We start from the raw sequence: 15,593 nt of genomic DNA, 5'->3' as shown, positions 1-15,593 counted from the left end.
GTGCGACCCCATAGACGGCAGCCCACCAGGCTCCCCCGTCCCTGGGACTCTCCAGGCAAGAACACTGGTTGCCATTTCCTTCTCCAATGCATGAAAGTGAGAAGTGAAAGTGAAGTCACTCAGTCGTGTCTGACTTAGCAACCCCCATGGACTGTAGCCCACCAGGTCCCCCATCCATGGGATTTTCCAGGCAAGAGTACTGGAGTGGGGTGCCATTGCGGGCCGGCATCTTGTGATGTGAGGGCCTGTGTCCCTGAATCTGGCTTTGTCTTCAGCTTCAGAGTGGCATCCTCTCTCACTCCATACTCGTTCCTCACACTAGCCGTATTCTGTGCTGGAACGACAGCCTAAAGGAAAAGTGACTGGACACACGTCAGATGCTGCTGTTGAAGATGGTTTATGAATGCCCCCCATGGGCCTTGCTTGGCTGACAGAGATACAGAGGTGGGTCAGAAGCAGCCTCTGCCCGCATCCCAGGAGCCCACAGAGGAAACAAATACATTAAATCGATGCAGACTGTGGCCTGGACCTCAGTAAAGAGGTGGTGTTTCAACCAGGTGGCGGTGGAGCTCAGGCTCACCATCAGGATGGTGCGGCAGAGGGGCCTGGCTGGAGGGCGGGGCTTCCTGTGGCAGGGGCACACTTGTCTTCTGCCCAGCCTGGGGGCGTGAAGCAAACAAGGATCAGGGCCAAAGTGGGAAGAACTTCCCTCTACGCCATGTCTCTCCTGCCCGAGTCCCGTTCCTTTTAGTTTCCACCTCAGGCTCGGGCAGTCAGTGGGCATCAGCTGGAGGCTGCTGTGGGCAGAGCCCACCCTTTGCTTCCCACACTGAAGCAGGGCTCCTTATGTCCCGGAGGCCTTCCCTTGGGTTCCTCACCCAGAGCTGGGCCAGGACAAGGTGACGCTGGACAGTCTGCCCAGGATCCGTGAAAACACAGGAGAAGTTGGTATCTCGCAGGGTAGGGCTCAGCTCCTCCAGCACCAAGGGCCTCCACAGCTGGGTCCACTTGTCCCTGTACTCCCGCCTGGAGCAGAGGAGGGGGAAAGGCTGAGAGGACCGCAGCAGGCGGCCTGCCTCCAGCCAGCCTCACCACCACGCCCTCACCTGGTGCTGCCCTCCCACAGCCGGCCTGGGAGGTGCTCGATGAAGGAGCCGTTGCCCAGCCAGTAGAGGATGCTGTAGTGGGGGAAGCGGCTGCAGGCAGTACAGGACAAGGTCAGCGTTCCATCTAAGGGGCACATGTGGCTGTTAGTCCTTCTGTAGAGCAGACCCTCCCGCCTCCGCCATGGTCTGCCCGCCCTGCCCCACAATCCAGGAATCTCGAATGGAAAGCCCAAGGGGAAGGCTGCGCAAGAGGAATCTGGGGATGGGTCCCTCATGTGGGTCCTTGACTCCTGAGTGGTTTCTCCAGAATGCCCTGGGCTTTTCTAGCACCCAGCTTCAGTGACTAGGAGCTCTGGCCAAGGAGGCAGCACAGTAGGCAGTCGCTCAACTGAGAAGGCCAGCGGGCAAGTGGGCCCTGGGAGGAAGGGCTGGGCTTGGAGCCACCTCGGTCAGGACTCTGGGAGTCCTCTGACTATTCCTGAGTCCCCTCCATCCCACCTGACAGCATCTTGGGAGCTGTAAGCTGAGCCCTGCACCAGCTCGAGATGCTGGCTGGGAGAGGGAGAATGCCCACTGCTCAACCGAGCTGCTCGGTTGGTGACAGGCTACATGGCGGAAGGCTGGGGGTGCGTGCTCAGAGGCCAACCCACCCTTGGCGCCACTGTTCCCTCAGCCCACCCTCGGACCACCGCGCCCTCCCATCCTACTGGAAGAGCTCCTTACTCAGTGAGACTTCCACCGCTGGCCAGGTCACTGTCAGCGCTGGGCACTGCTTAGCTGCTGGGAGCGCTGGGGGCCGCGAGGAGCAGGGGGCCTTTGCCATCCCAGGTGAGGCAGCTGTGGTGGCCTGAGGCACAGGTGTGGCTCTAGCCAGGTGGGAGATGATGTGGGCACAGAGGAGCAGGGCCCAAAGAGGGCTGGGGTCTGAGGAGAGGACAGTCACAGAGGTCAGCAGCTGTCTGGCCTCCCAGGACTGCTCGGCATCCTGGCTCTGCTCTTGCTTGGAGAGGCAGCTGCTGTCAGGATCAGGTCTGGCAGACTCCTGGCTCTGCTAGGAATGGGTGGGACCGAAGAACCCCTCCAGCCCTGGCTCTTGGCTCTCTGAATGGGGCACAGGGAGACCTTGGAATGGAGCCAGAGCGCAGCATCCAGAGGCTGAAAGCCACAGCACAGCAGCTGAAGGGACCGCCTGGGGTCAGGCTCCTCGCTGGCCTCAGGCCACACCCCACCCCCTCCCGCACATGCGCGGCCCCAGGGCCCACCTGGGATCCAGTTCTGTCTCATGGCCAGGATGATCTGTGTCAGGAGCTGCAGGGCCTTGCTCTATATATCTGTGACAACTTCCTCTCTGGGGAGGCGGGGGAGGCGACCGTGACAAACGGCTTCTCCTACAGATTCCAGGCACACTAGTACGGCCTTCCTGTGGTCTCCACAGCCCCTTCCTACGTCTGACTTTTCAGGGGGCTGCCAGACACTGTCCACTCTGCCCCGTCCACCTGTCTCAACTGACAACTCCTGGAGGACTGGCATTGAGCACAGGCTGGAGCTCTTCCAGCCCCTAGAAACAAAGCTGGCGGATCCCCACCCTAGCTCTTCCTACTGTCAACATTATACTCACTAGTCCAATCAAACGCTTCATTACAGGATGGAAACTGAGGCCCAAAGAGGACCAGGGACTTACCTAGTCACAAAGGGAGGGAAAATTCCGCTGCCAAAGCTGTTCTGGGAAGGGCAGGATAGACAGTGAAATCCTTCTGGGAAAGCACTGCCCCCCGCTATTTTACTTTCAGTTTTATTTAAGCAGGGGATCTAGAGTAGGCTCTGGCCACCAGCAGACACATGTACTCCACAGCAGTCTGGACCCGGTCCCGAAGGTCCCTGCACACCGTGCCTTCTGCTGAGCTGGAGCTCACTGAGGCCATGAACCTTCTCACTCACTCCCAGGCCCCCTGCTCTGCAGGTGGTATCAGCCTGGGGTCTTCAACCATCCTCAGCCTCACCGTCCAAGGGGTGCACAGGGCCATGAACTAATGACAGTCTCTCCATCCCAAGACTCTGCTCTTCTGTGTGAACAGAAAAGGCCTCCTGCTTCTTCCTCAGTCACACTGTATTCAAGGGGACAACTGTCCTAGGCACTGGGGACCCGAAGTTGGATCAAGTGGAACATTTCAGACACACCAGCCCATCCACATCCTGGCCTTTCTCAGGCTCCCCACTCCCTCCAACCAACCCAACACACACCCCTCACCCCCATGAATCCTTCTCACTTCTGTCATCCCAGCTCCTTGGCCAGAGCGACAGATCTAAGCTCACCAGGAAGTCTAGTTTCCCCTTGCCTGGCTCCCAAGAAACCCTGAAGAGCCCTCTTTTTTGGAAGCTGCCCCTTTCGGAGCTCCCCAGCTCAGTTTGGCTGTGTCTGGCCCCACATGAGCCCCATCATGGGAGCTTTATTTCCTGGCCTCCACAGGAACCTCTCAGACACGCCTGGAGCACAGGCTGGAACACTGGCCCTACAGGGAGGAGAGGGTGCTTTCCAGGGGAAAGTGGGTACACCCAGCACTGGCTGGAGTAACAGCAGAGCTACAGAAGTAGGGTCACGCATGCGGCCTCAAGGGGCAGAGAGACCAGGGCTGGTGACCCACGGAGCAGCGGTGAAGGACCAGACCTGAGTTTCTGGGATCAGGAGGATGGGGTCCTGGAGACAGAGCCAGGGAGGCCAAGAGATGGAATACGGTTTGGAAGATGCGTCAGGAACATGGCTGCAATCTCAAGGGGTGAGTGTGTTGTGTGTGTGTAAAAACCATACATTTCCAATTTAGATGTGGGAGACTAAAAGTCAACTCCTCTTCTCCAGGGCTCTCACTCACATCTCAGACCCCCCACTCACCGCCTGCCCAGGAGCTTCTGGGCTGCAAGACGCAGAGAAGCTCCTCCCTAGGAGCACCAGTGTCTCCAGCAGGGAGGTCAGGAGGCAAGACTGTCGGAGCTTCTGAGACCCAGTTCTCCGGGGAAGGGGGTGGGGATGCGAGGGACAGGAGACAGGACTCTACCTGTGAGTGTAAATAAGGCCAGAGTTGGGCTGCTGGGAGGTCATGGTACTCAGGACTGTTGAAGGATGGAGTGCACGCTGTGGAGAGACTGGCCTTGGCTTCTCACATGACCTGATGTGGGGGTGGGGGGACGTGGTTTATTCATGAAGTTGTGTCTGACTCTATGACCCTCTGAAATGTAGCCCACCAGGTTCCTCTGACCATGGAATTCTCCAGGCAAGAAAACTGGAATGGGTTGCCATTTCCTTCTCTAGGGGATCTTTCCAACCCGGGGATCGAACCTGCATTTCCCGCATTGCAGGTGAATTCTTTACTGCTGAGCCACATGTGGGCGAAGGAGGGACGAAAGTAAAAGGATGACCCCAGGCCCCAATCCACTGAGGACGGGCCCATGGGCATGAGCGGCATGTTGGGTAAGCCACAGTTGGGTAAGAGTGTGACTGGGGAGAGGGGTGGTTGCAGCAGGGCACTGACCTCAGGTCGTGAGGACAGTCACCCTGTGATGACCCAGGGCTCCTTCTGTGACAGGACAGAAGCCCAACAGGCCATCTCACTCAGGGATGTTGAATGGGACCCACCACTCGCAGGACCCAGCTCTCAAATGGGAAGAGCAAAAAGGCAGCAGAGGCCAGGCAGCCCCAGGGACCACAGGGAAAGAGGTGGGAAGAAGAAAAGCAAGATGGATGTTCAGCTTTCCAACCCAGCTCACAGAGCTTTATTAAGAACAGATGACAAGATCCTGCTTGGTTCCTGCTGCACCTGAAGGGCCATATTCCCTAGGAACCCGGCGTGGAAAGTCCATATTTGCCCTCCTACTTCCTTCAAAACCCCTAGGACCAGACCTGGGGCTTACCTGAAACCCCCTTTCAGACCTCATACCCACCCGGCCCTGACCTCTTCCCAGCCACCTCAGCACTCATGCTGCTGGGCCCAGGCAGAACCCAGGGATGACGGGGCTGACATGAGGATATTCCTTGAGCTGGGAATCCCCTGGCAGCTTCAAGGGAACAATGTGTGACTACAGGAAGAAGTGTCACGTCTATCAGCCCCTCCACCGCAGACACACAGACACACACGCTCACTGGGGCTTGCAGGGAAGGAAGTGATGTGGCCGTGGCGTTCGGCACATGTCACCACTTCTGGGCAGAGCGTCAGCTTGCACAAGCGGCCCTCAATCACTGCTCTGTACAGATGGTCTCTGTTCTTGACTGAGTAAGCCCTGCTTAGGGGAAGGTTCCTCAACAAATTCTCAGGGAATTCTGAGGTCCCAGGGCTTCCCTTATTGGAAAAGCCATGACAAGGTTCCACTTGCCTCAACCAGCCTATGGCCACCCCCACAGGGAAGGCCTGCCTGTGGCCTTAACCAGGAGGAAGGACACTTCACCCCCCAGCGTGCTTCAGTGGCACCGGCCACAGTTCTCTGACCCTTCCGCACCGAGTGTACCAGGCTCGAGCCCCATGCACGGAAGGAAGAGGGGGGCAGGGCCTGCGGCTCACAGCCAGAGGTAAGATGGCTCCTTTACATCAAAAATGTTGTGGCTCTGCTCCTGCCCTGCTCAAGCAGGGAGGTGAGGCCTGGAAGAACTGGGGCAATTCCTAAGCTCCACAATAAAAAAGGTTTTTAAATATATTCATCAAAATAGTTTTCTTTTAAAAAGCCCCCACTGCTGACAGCCCCACCAGCTGGCTCTCCATCACCTCCCTCCCCAGCCCGGACACAGCCGGAGAAGTCCCGAGTGGCCCAGTGCCCCTCTGAGTCTTTCCCACCCAGGAGGTCTTAGAGGGCAGAGAGGAGAGTGCCCTGAGGTCCATGGTGGGTGGATGTTCTTCTTCCTGACTATTCCAGGCCCAGGATATAGTTGATGCCTTGCACCAGGCCAATGATGACAGGCTGCCATGCTACCAAGTACCGAAGCCAGTCCAGCAGTTGCCCGTACATGACATGAGGCCTCTCCCAGCTGTTAGTGAGTTAAAGAAAAGAGGCTACATGTTCGAGCTGCTGAGGCTGGCCTAGGGGATGGGTGAAAGGGTCTGTCTACATGTTCCTGACGCATCACAGAAATCAGCCTACAAAGAAAGGTGCTTTCTAGAAAGACCACCCCCCCCCCACCGCCCCCACCACCCGCAGCCTCTCTGTGTTGGAACACAGGGCTGAACCCAGAGAATGAGAGAAGTGGAACAGAGGGGATCAATGCAGAGGATCGGACAGACAAGGCAGAGGGTGGAGTGGTGAAATGAAGCTCTCCATGGCCGATACACACAGAGGGCTCTGCGTGACCCTCTCTGTAAGCTGGGACTGCCAGTGAGCCTGAGACTGCTGTAAGTTTCTCATGACAATGGCTTCGGGAAGATGAGGAAAGAGATAAGGTAACCCGAAGGTTCTTGTCCAAAATGGGAAGATTTCTAGGTCAACAGAGGGGTTGAGTGTGAGGACAGAGGCATATTGGGGCAGAGCAAGAGGCTGGTCACAAGGGATAACTCCTGGTAGAGAGGCTCCAAAGAGCCCCATCCAAGGGCACTGAACATGTGGGCCCTGCTGAGGCCAAGAGGCCCTGGAGAGGAGTCCCTTCCCTCTACTTTACAATCCACTGCTGGGAAAGACACTGGAGAGGGAGCCTGGGAATCCAGCTCCGGGGAAGCACAGACCTCACAAGACTGTGGGGAGTCCCTCTGAGGGCATCAGGAACCACAGTCTGGCCCAGTACTGAGAACCAAGAGAAGCCCCGACACTCGGCTTGACCACAGAGTTACTGAACTAGACCCCAAGAGAACCAAGCAAGGAACCATAACGGGGGACACCATGGCCCTCCACAGCCCAGCTAGTATCCAGGGGCCAGGAAACCCCCACATAGAGAGAAAGGGCAACTGGGAGAGGCCCCTGGATGCAGGGCAGCTGAGAGCAGCACAGGTCCTGTGTTCAAAGCGGAGGGGACAAGGCTGGTCTCCAGCCCCGCCTGCCAGAGGCGAGGCACCACACGTTAGTTACAGCACCTTGAGAATGCTGGTCAACCTTGAAACCGTTTCACTGGTAAAATGAGGATACTATTACCCAGGTCACAAGGCTCTAGAGAACAGAGTGAGCTCACAGAAGGAAAGCGCTTGTCACAGTGCCGCCAGGTGCTCAGTGAGCAGGCGGGCAAAGGAAGTCGCTATCACTACCGATTCACCCTCGAGGGATCCTGAGCGGTGAGGAGAAGCTGAGCTGTTGGTCCTGCCCCACATCCCACCCACCTCCCTAGACAAGCCAGACAGGAGGCAGGAGGGGCACCCCAAGACCCGCCTGATGCAGGCCAGTACTTTCTTACCACTGCCCACTCCCAGCAAGAGCCCACAAAGGATACGGGTTGCTGAACATCCTCTTGAGGTCTACCTTCTCTTTGCAGTAGGGACATGTCTGCTTCTTTCCCACAATGCACCAGCCACGGATGCAGAACTCGTGGAATCTGAGCACCAGTGGTCAAGGGAAATGGTGGGGAGCCAGGATGGCACTCCAGCCCCATGACGGGCTTCATGGCGTCCAGGCCCTAGCTCTGGAGGGAGGTTCAAACCCTGGCTTCACCTCTTACTGGCTATATCATCTTGGGCAAGCTGATAGTACACCTCCAGCCCTTCTTCCTCATACATGAAGTGAGGTTAATGAACTCTGCCTTACAGGGCTGCTCTGGACACAATGGAGAGCACCCAGCACAGAACGGGAGCCGAGTAAGGATGTGGTGAGCGCCAGAGGCGCCACTCAGGGGCACTTGATTCCAGCACTGAGGGAGCCAGTTAAAGGATGTTCCTCCCTGGAGACTGACCCATCTTGCAGCAGCTAGTGTAGCTGAGGCTCCCTTCTGACCTGGCCAGGCTATACACACTGCTTACACATGAGTGGCTCCCATCTATGAGGAAGACCAAAGGAGGCAACCATGTCCACTCCCTGGGACTGGCTTCCCTATCAGAGGACATCACCCAGATGTATGCCTCTTGTGACTCTCCTCCCCTCAAAGGTCTGGCTGGCATGGCCAGGGTCATAACAGACCCCTCCCTCCCTGATTGAAGTGTGCAGGTGGTGAGAGAGGCAGCCCAGGAGCTCCAGGAAGGATACACGTGATTGCAAGACAGTCTATACGTGTTCTCGATGATGCCTTCTTCACTGACATCCACAAAGATCTGCTGCCCACACACGGCACACACACTGTCCGAGAGGTGCTTGGTGGGCATGCCCGACTCGCTGTAGAACTGGGAGAGAAGAGCAGGAGGAAAAGACAGAAAAGATGTGAGAATCAACCAAAGTGGGACGATACCAGGGAGGCCTGGGGTCTTCTGGAGAGAACGTGACATGGCAGGTGGAGGATCCCGAGCTGGAGAATATCTCACCGTCAATCATCCTCATCTCTGTGGGGCAGACAGGGTGGAAGGACTAGACCAGAGATGGGCTGGGAAGTCAGATCAGACAGAACCTGAAGACGGGGCTGGTCAGCATCAGGGCAAGGAGGCAGGCAGGGAGAAGGGTTCAGGGCTGCTGACAGGGAACTGTGTCAGCTAAGCCACTCTGTGGCCACACCATGGTTCCCTCAGACGGGCAACAGCTCTTCTCCAAGAGAAACGCCAGTGAGACACCTGGTGCAACGGTGGCTGGGTGACAAGGACATTTTCAGGCACTTGCTGCAGCAGTAAAACAGCTTCAACCCACTTGGACAGCATTTGGCATGATGTCTCAAACTGCCACACCATTTAACCCATTAACTTCATCTTAAGAAATTTAAAGAAATTTCTTTAAAAAAATATCAAAGAAGCTTCACGCATACAGATACTCATTTAAGTGTTATTTATAACTAAAGAAGTGAAGAGTCGTCTGGCAACCTCTCAAAAAGTTAAACACAGCAATACCATATGACACAGCAATTCAATTCTTAGATAATACTCCTAAAGAATAAAAACCAGGCCTAACCACACACTTGTACACCAATGCTCATTAGCAGCATTAATCACAAATAGCCAAAAGGTGGAAACAGCCCAAGTGTCCATCAAGAGAAGAATGGACAGACAAAATGGGGTCTATCCTTCCAATGAAACGCTATTCAGTCCCAAGAATAATAAAGTTCTGATACATGCCAAAACACGCAGGCACTTTGGAAACATGCTAAGTAAAACAAGTCAGACAGAAAAAGATAAACGTTGCACTGGTATATGAGTCTTTCTATAAAATATCTAGAATAGCCAAATTCATAGACAGAAAATAGAACAGAGGTAACCAGTGGTGAGGAGGAGGAAATGGGTTATTGCTTCTGTTTGGGATGATCAAAAATTTTGGAAATAGGACACTTAACAATGGCTAAAATGGTGAATTTTATGCTACATATATTTTCCCAAAAAAAAGCAAAAAGAAAAAAAGAAGCAAACAAAAGCAAAAAAATGGAAAGAACCATAAGTGGCCAACAATAGAAGGACGCCTCAATAAACTGTGGCACCTACTCAAGGGGCTAGACAGGCAGTGAGCCAACTGAAGCTTGAGATACATTAAGTGTCAAAAGCAGGGCACAAAATTGGAGGCACAGTATTGTTGGCACCATATGTAAAGACAAGCAAGCAGATCAATTAAAAGGTCAGAAGGAAATGTATGAGAATATTTACACCAGTGATGTCTTGGTAGTAGGATTATAAATGGGTGTTTTTTATTTTGCCTACTTTTCTGTACTCAAATTTTCCTTAATGAACATATATAACAGGCAAACTTCAGCGATATTGTGGGTTCCATTCCAGAACACCACAAGAAAGTGAGTCACACAAATTCTTTGGTTTCCCAGTGCATTTAAAAGTTCTGTTTCTACTTACTACTAGGTGTGCAATAGCATTATGCCTAAAAAACCAACTGTGACAGCAACATCCAAAACCACAGATCACCATAACAAACAATAATGAAAAAATTCAAAATATTGCCAGAAGCACCAAAATGTGACACAGAGACACAAAGTGAGCAAAGGCTGTTGGAAAATGGTGCTGACAGACTTGCTTGATGCGGGGGTGTCATAAACCCTCAATTTGCAAAAAGCAAAACAAAAACCTATATGTGAAGTGCAATAAAGCAAAGCATGATAAAAAGAGATATGCCCACACCTTAAAAGATTATTTATTACCCATGGTTAATCACAGTGAATGAGCAATTCCATGCTCCAAAAAGAAATTCAAATTTTTGCATACTTTCCTTGTGGTTTATTGTTCAATAGCTACATAGCATTTCCCCTTGATCCCAAGAATAAAAGACTTGAATTTTGTTGAACCTATTTTTTTTCCTTTTCATTGTCTTAAAAATGATGGTAAAACCCACATAATATAGAATTTACCATCTTAACTACTTTTAAGTATATAGTTTGGTAATGTCAGTAAGTATATTCACATTGATCTGCAGCTCATCTCCAGAACTTTCACATCTTGCAAAACTGTAAAATTAATTCTTTGAAAGGCTTCTGGGTGTACCTATAAAGGGAAATAGATTATACTTAGCCTTTTTTGTATTGTTATTTTCCTAACTTGAGTTTGCTTTGTTTTTTGTTTCCAAGCAACCGTCTTCTGAAAACTTCACAGACTGTTAGCTGGTTAGGAGGGACAACAGTGGAAGAAGGGCGGGCGTGAAGAAGCTGGGACAAGGAGTAGGGAGGACACAGCTACGTCTGCCATGACCTCCACTCCACATGCAGCTTCTCTGACTCCAAGCAGCCCTTCTGAGAAATGGCCTCTCCTGACTCCAAAAGTCCTCCGGGTAGAGGGCAGAGCTGCCCCAAGAATCCATGAACATAGAGTTTCCAGCCTTTAATCCTCCCTCCCCGTCTTGCAAGAATGTCTGAAGTGATTAAAGGGGAGCTTGTTACTGTCACAGAACACCAGAGCAGCCCCGTCGCTGGGGAAACCAAAGCCCAGAAAGGAAAGAAACTAGCTGTGATGAGAACCCAGACCCCTTGACCAAGACGTTCATTGACATCTGAACACTGCAGAAATGCAGCTACTTAGCTCAGTGAGGGCCAATAATTCAAAAGGTTCTGATTGTGTATCGACAGCGCAAAAGGAAAAGTAAGAGTTAGGGTGAAGCCAAACCCGTGGAAGCCCACAAGCTGCAATTCTCCAAAGCAGGAATCTGAATGTTTGTGCTGAGGCGACCTCTGAGAGAGACTCCACCAGAGTTCAAGAGGCTGACGGCTCTGAATGTGCCTCCCTGAGTATTTCTGAACAGCAAGAAGAGAGACCAAGAAGTCTGAGGCCAGCTCTGACACCAAATCCTTGCACATTTGTGCAGCACAGGAACACCACCACTCACTCTGGCCCATGGCATCGGCAGTGACAAAGGGGAACCCTCCAACTCAGGACAGGAGAGCTCTGAGGAAGAACTTAACCTCAAACCACTCCAAGTTCTGCCCCAGGATACTGGGGCAGGGATAGAGCATCAGAGAGAACCTGCGTGAGGTGATGAGAGTAGGAGGACACCAAGGCAAAGTTCTATTACGCCTCTAGCTTCTCCATTCTCCCTGTGAGCTAATGCAGCGACAGGCCAGCAGGGTCAAATCCCACAATGTTTCAACAAAGTTATCAGATGAGTCTGTCAAGTCAGGAAGGTCCCAGCAACCAACAGTTCGCAGAGCCCACTGAGACTGCGTAAGGAGGCCCTCAGGCTGAGTGAAGTAAAGTACAGGGAGGAAGATTCCAGTTTAACCTCAAGAGCTTGATGCCTCAGGGTGGAAAGGGCTCAAGGGGCCTCACAGTTTGTCAGGACAGACTGCATTTCCGTCCTCTGTCCCTTACTCTCTTGATGATCTTGAGCAAGCCACTCAAACTCTTCTTTCCTTCTGTCAGATACACTGGTACCTACTAGGTACCAGTCACTGGACTAGGTCTTGGGCTATGTTGGAAAAACACAGACCTGGCCTCTGTCTTCAGGAAACCTACAGCAAGGGGAGACTGGCATTTAATGGCCATACTACTCAAAGCAATCTACAGATATAATGAGATCCCTATCAAATTACCCATGACATTTTTCACAGAACTAGAACAAATGATCCTAATATTTATATGGAACCATAAAAGACCCAGAATTGCCAGAGCAATCCTGAGGAAAAATAACAAAGCAGGAGACATAACACTCTTAGACTTCAGGCAATACTATAAAGCTATAATAATCAAAACAGTGTGCCATTACCACAAAAACAGACATATATAGATCAACGGAACAGAATAGGGCGCCCAGAAAAAACCCACATACCAATGGTCAATTAGTCTTCAACAAAGGAGCCAATAATATAAAATGGAAAAAAGACAGTCTCTTCAGCAAGTGGTGCTGGGAAACCTGGACAGCTGTATGTAAATCAATGAAGTCAGAACACACCCGCACACCATGCACAAAAATAAACTCAAAACAGCTTACAGAGTTAAACATAAGATACAACACCATAAAACTCCTAGCAGAGATCATAGGCAAATATTCTCTCACATAAATCATAACAATGTTTTCTTAGGTCACTCTCCCAAGGCAACAGAAATAAAAGCAAACAAAAAAAATGTGACTTAAACTTATAAGCTTTTGCATAGCAAAGGAAACCATTAAAAAAAAAAAAGACAACCTATGGAATGGGAAAAAATATTTGCAAATGATGCGACCAACAGGGCTTGATTTCCAAAAAATACAAACAGCTCATACAACTCAAGAACAAAAAACCAAACAGTCCAATGGAAAAATGGGCAGAAGACCTTAATAGATATTTCTCCAAAGAAGATATACAAATGACCAATAGGCACATGAAAAGGTACTCAACACTGCTAATTAATAGGGAAATGCAAATCAAAACTATAATGAGGTTATCACCTCATATCAGTCAGAATGGCCATCAAAAAAATCTACAAACAGCTGGACAGAGTGCGGAGAGAAGGGAACCCTCTTACACCGTTGGTGAGAATATAAATTGATGCAACCACTAAGGAAAACAGTATGGAGGCTCCTCAAAAAATAAAAATAGAGTTGCCATGTGATCCAGCAATCCCACTCCAGGGCATATACCAGATAAAACTACAATTCAAAAAGATACATGCAACCCTATGTCGATAGCAGCACTATTTACAATAGCCAAGACATAAAGAAGATATGGTATATACACACAATGGAATATTACTCAGTAATCAAAAAGAACTAAACAATGCCATTTACAGCAATCTCTAGGACGGATACCATACTAAGTGAAGTAAGGCAGAAAAAGAAAGACAAATACCATATAATAACACTTATATATGGAATCTAAAATACGATACAAATCAATGTATCTACAAAACAAAAACAGACTCACAGACAGAGAGAACAGACTTGTGGTTGCCAAGGGGTAGGGAGGATAGAGGAGGGAAGGAATGGGACTTTGGTAGTATCAGAGTCAAGCTATTAGATATTGGATGACTAAACAATAAAGCCCTACTATATAGCACAGGGGACTACATTCAACATCTTGTGACAAACCACAATGGAAAAAATATGAAAAAGAATACACACACACACACACACACACACACACACACACACACACATATAACTGAGTCACTGCATTGTACAGAAGAAATTAACGCATACTCCAATAAAATTTTTTTTAAATGTACATAAAATGAGAACTAATTACTTAGAAGGCTAAAATAAGAATTAGTTATTTAAAAGGCATTCAAAGGGCTATCAAAGAACACTGCAGTGAAGGAGTCTCCTAACTAAGCCTAGGTCATCTGAGGAGCCTTCCTGAGAGGAGTGGCACTTTAGGTTGAGAGGTGAAGCATGAACAGAAGTTAGAGAGATGGAGAAGCAGGAGTGACAAGAGGCAGCCAGCGGCAGGAAGAGCCTGATGCACTTGAGAAACTGGAAGCCATCTGGAAGAAAGAGGAAAACAGTAAGTCCTTAAGGCCAAAATGGAGAATTGTGGACTTTAAATGAGAAGTCATCTAAAGGCTTTATTTTACACTCATATTGTTTAAAAAATCACTCAATCTTCCATGTGAAAAATGGATTGGAGATGAGGCCAAAATGGATTCAGTGAGACCAGCTAAGAGACAGTTACAATATTTGAAATGCAACAGATAATGGGGGCCTATGCTCAGGTGATATGCTATGCTATGCTAAGTCGCTTTAGTCGTGTCCGACTCTGTGTGACCCCATGGACAGCAAGCCCACCAAGGCTCCTCTGTCCACAGGATTCTCTAGGCAAGAATACTGGAGTGGGTTGCCATTTCCTTCTCCCATGCTCAGGTGATAACTTGGGCTAATTTGATGGCAATAAAAACTGGGAGAAGTGGACCGATTGTTGATACCAAAGAGACAGCTAACTAGGAAAGGCCTGGAGTTCAGAATAGAGTTCTGGATTACAGATCTGGAAGTCATGGAAAAAGAAAGGAAATAACTAGTGAAGAATAGAGAAGATGGTTTCACCTTGAGCTCATAATAACATTTAAGGGGAAGGAAAATTAGCAGAGAAGACAGAAAATATCAGAGAGAAAGAAAACCAGGACAAGGTAATGTCACAAAAGCCACCGTGAGGAGGCAGAAGTGGTGGGGGGAACCCTTTTTAAGAAGAAAGAAGTGCTGAGTCAACTGTGCTGTTGACTGCTGAGATCATAATCAATCCCCCAGAGTAAGTGACATAGAGTCCCTGGTGATCTGAGTAAGAGTCACTTCATAAGAAGAGTATGACTTGAGGTCAATTAGAATGGCCCAGGAAGTGGGTGAAAGGTGATCAAAAAGGAAACAGAAACTTTCCACAAATTTAGCTGTCAATGACAGGAAATGGTCCAGTAGCTAGAGAAGGTGTGCCAAAGAAAGGACATTTTTTCAAACAGAATATTTAAATGATTAATAGGCAAGAACCCAGTAGAGGGAGAAGTTGAAGTCCTAGGTGAGAAAGGAAGTCAATGGTACACCAGGTCCCTGGGGAGGCAGGAGGTGCGGAATCTAGAGCTCAGGTAGAGCTGGCCTCTGATGGGGGAAAGGACACTTACTCCACTGTTCCTGGAGGGGAGGAGGAGGAGACAGGTGCAAACAGAAGCGGGTCTATAGGTACGGTGTCAGGACTTGGGGGATTCCTGTTTGGTTTCTAGTTTCTCAGGAAAATAGGAGGCAAGATCATCTGCTGAGAATGAAGGGCAGAGGGAAGGGGTGTTAGAGGTTTAAGAGAGGTTTGAAACAGAGATTCAAAGCGGGAGAGGGTGTGCTCCTGATGAACAGTCAGATTTCTCCTTTTGCACAGGAGCTTGTCTGTAGCAGGGCCTCAGGATACAGGAGTTCCAATCCACACCATCGACCATCACAGGGAATGTGTGCCACAACAGCCTCGAGGTCTCTTCTGGTCCCTCCCCTCAACTAGTGAGGAGACTAATGGCCAGGGAGCAGAGCCTCGCTCGAGGCCAGACAGTTGGTGGCAGGGCTCAGCTGGCTCCCTGTCAGTTC

At 50.4% G+C, this 15,593-nt stretch overlaps 2 protein-coding genes across 2 annotated transcripts in view; both read right to left on the bottom strand.

Annotated features, from left to right (window-relative positions):
* Positions 1-412: 412 nt before the first annotated feature.
* IL18BP (interleukin 18 binding protein) lies at positions 413-3,294 on the bottom strand. Its single transcript, XM_068988270.1, has 5 exons — positions 2,369-3,294; positions 1,830-2,030; positions 1,107-1,230; positions 879-1,026; positions 413-659 (listed from the first exon to the last, which is right to left on the bottom strand). The coding sequence occupies exons 1-5, from the start codon at positions 2,388-2,390 to the stop codon at positions 531-533; spliced, it is 624 nt and encodes a 207-aa protein (XP_068844371.1). The 5' UTR covers positions 2,391-3,294; the 3' UTR covers positions 413-530.
* A 1,555-nt stretch (positions 3,295-4,849) lies between these two features.
* Positions 4,850-15,593, bottom strand: part of RNF121 (ring finger protein 121) — an 80,910-nt gene continuing 70,166 nt past the window's right edge. The window contains exons 7-9 of the mRNA XM_068988269.1: positions 8,244-8,377; positions 7,498-7,599; positions 4,850-6,114 (exon numbers count right to left, since the gene is read on the bottom strand). Coding sequence (XP_068844370.1) covers positions 5,994-6,114; positions 7,498-7,599; positions 8,244-8,377 — 357 coding nt within the window. The 3' untranslated portion in view covers positions 4,850-5,993. The remainder of the gene's footprint in view (positions 6,115-7,497; positions 7,600-8,243; positions 8,378-15,593) is intronic.

The sequence above is a fragment of the Capricornis sumatraensis genome, chromosome 16 (genome assembly GCF_032405125.1).
Source record: "Capricornis sumatraensis isolate serow.1 chromosome 16, serow.2, whole genome shotgun sequence".
Taxonomy (NCBI): Eukaryota; Metazoa; Chordata; class Mammalia; order Artiodactyla; family Bovidae; genus Capricornis; species Capricornis sumatraensis.
This window is presented reverse-complemented; position numbering and strand designations above follow the sequence as displayed.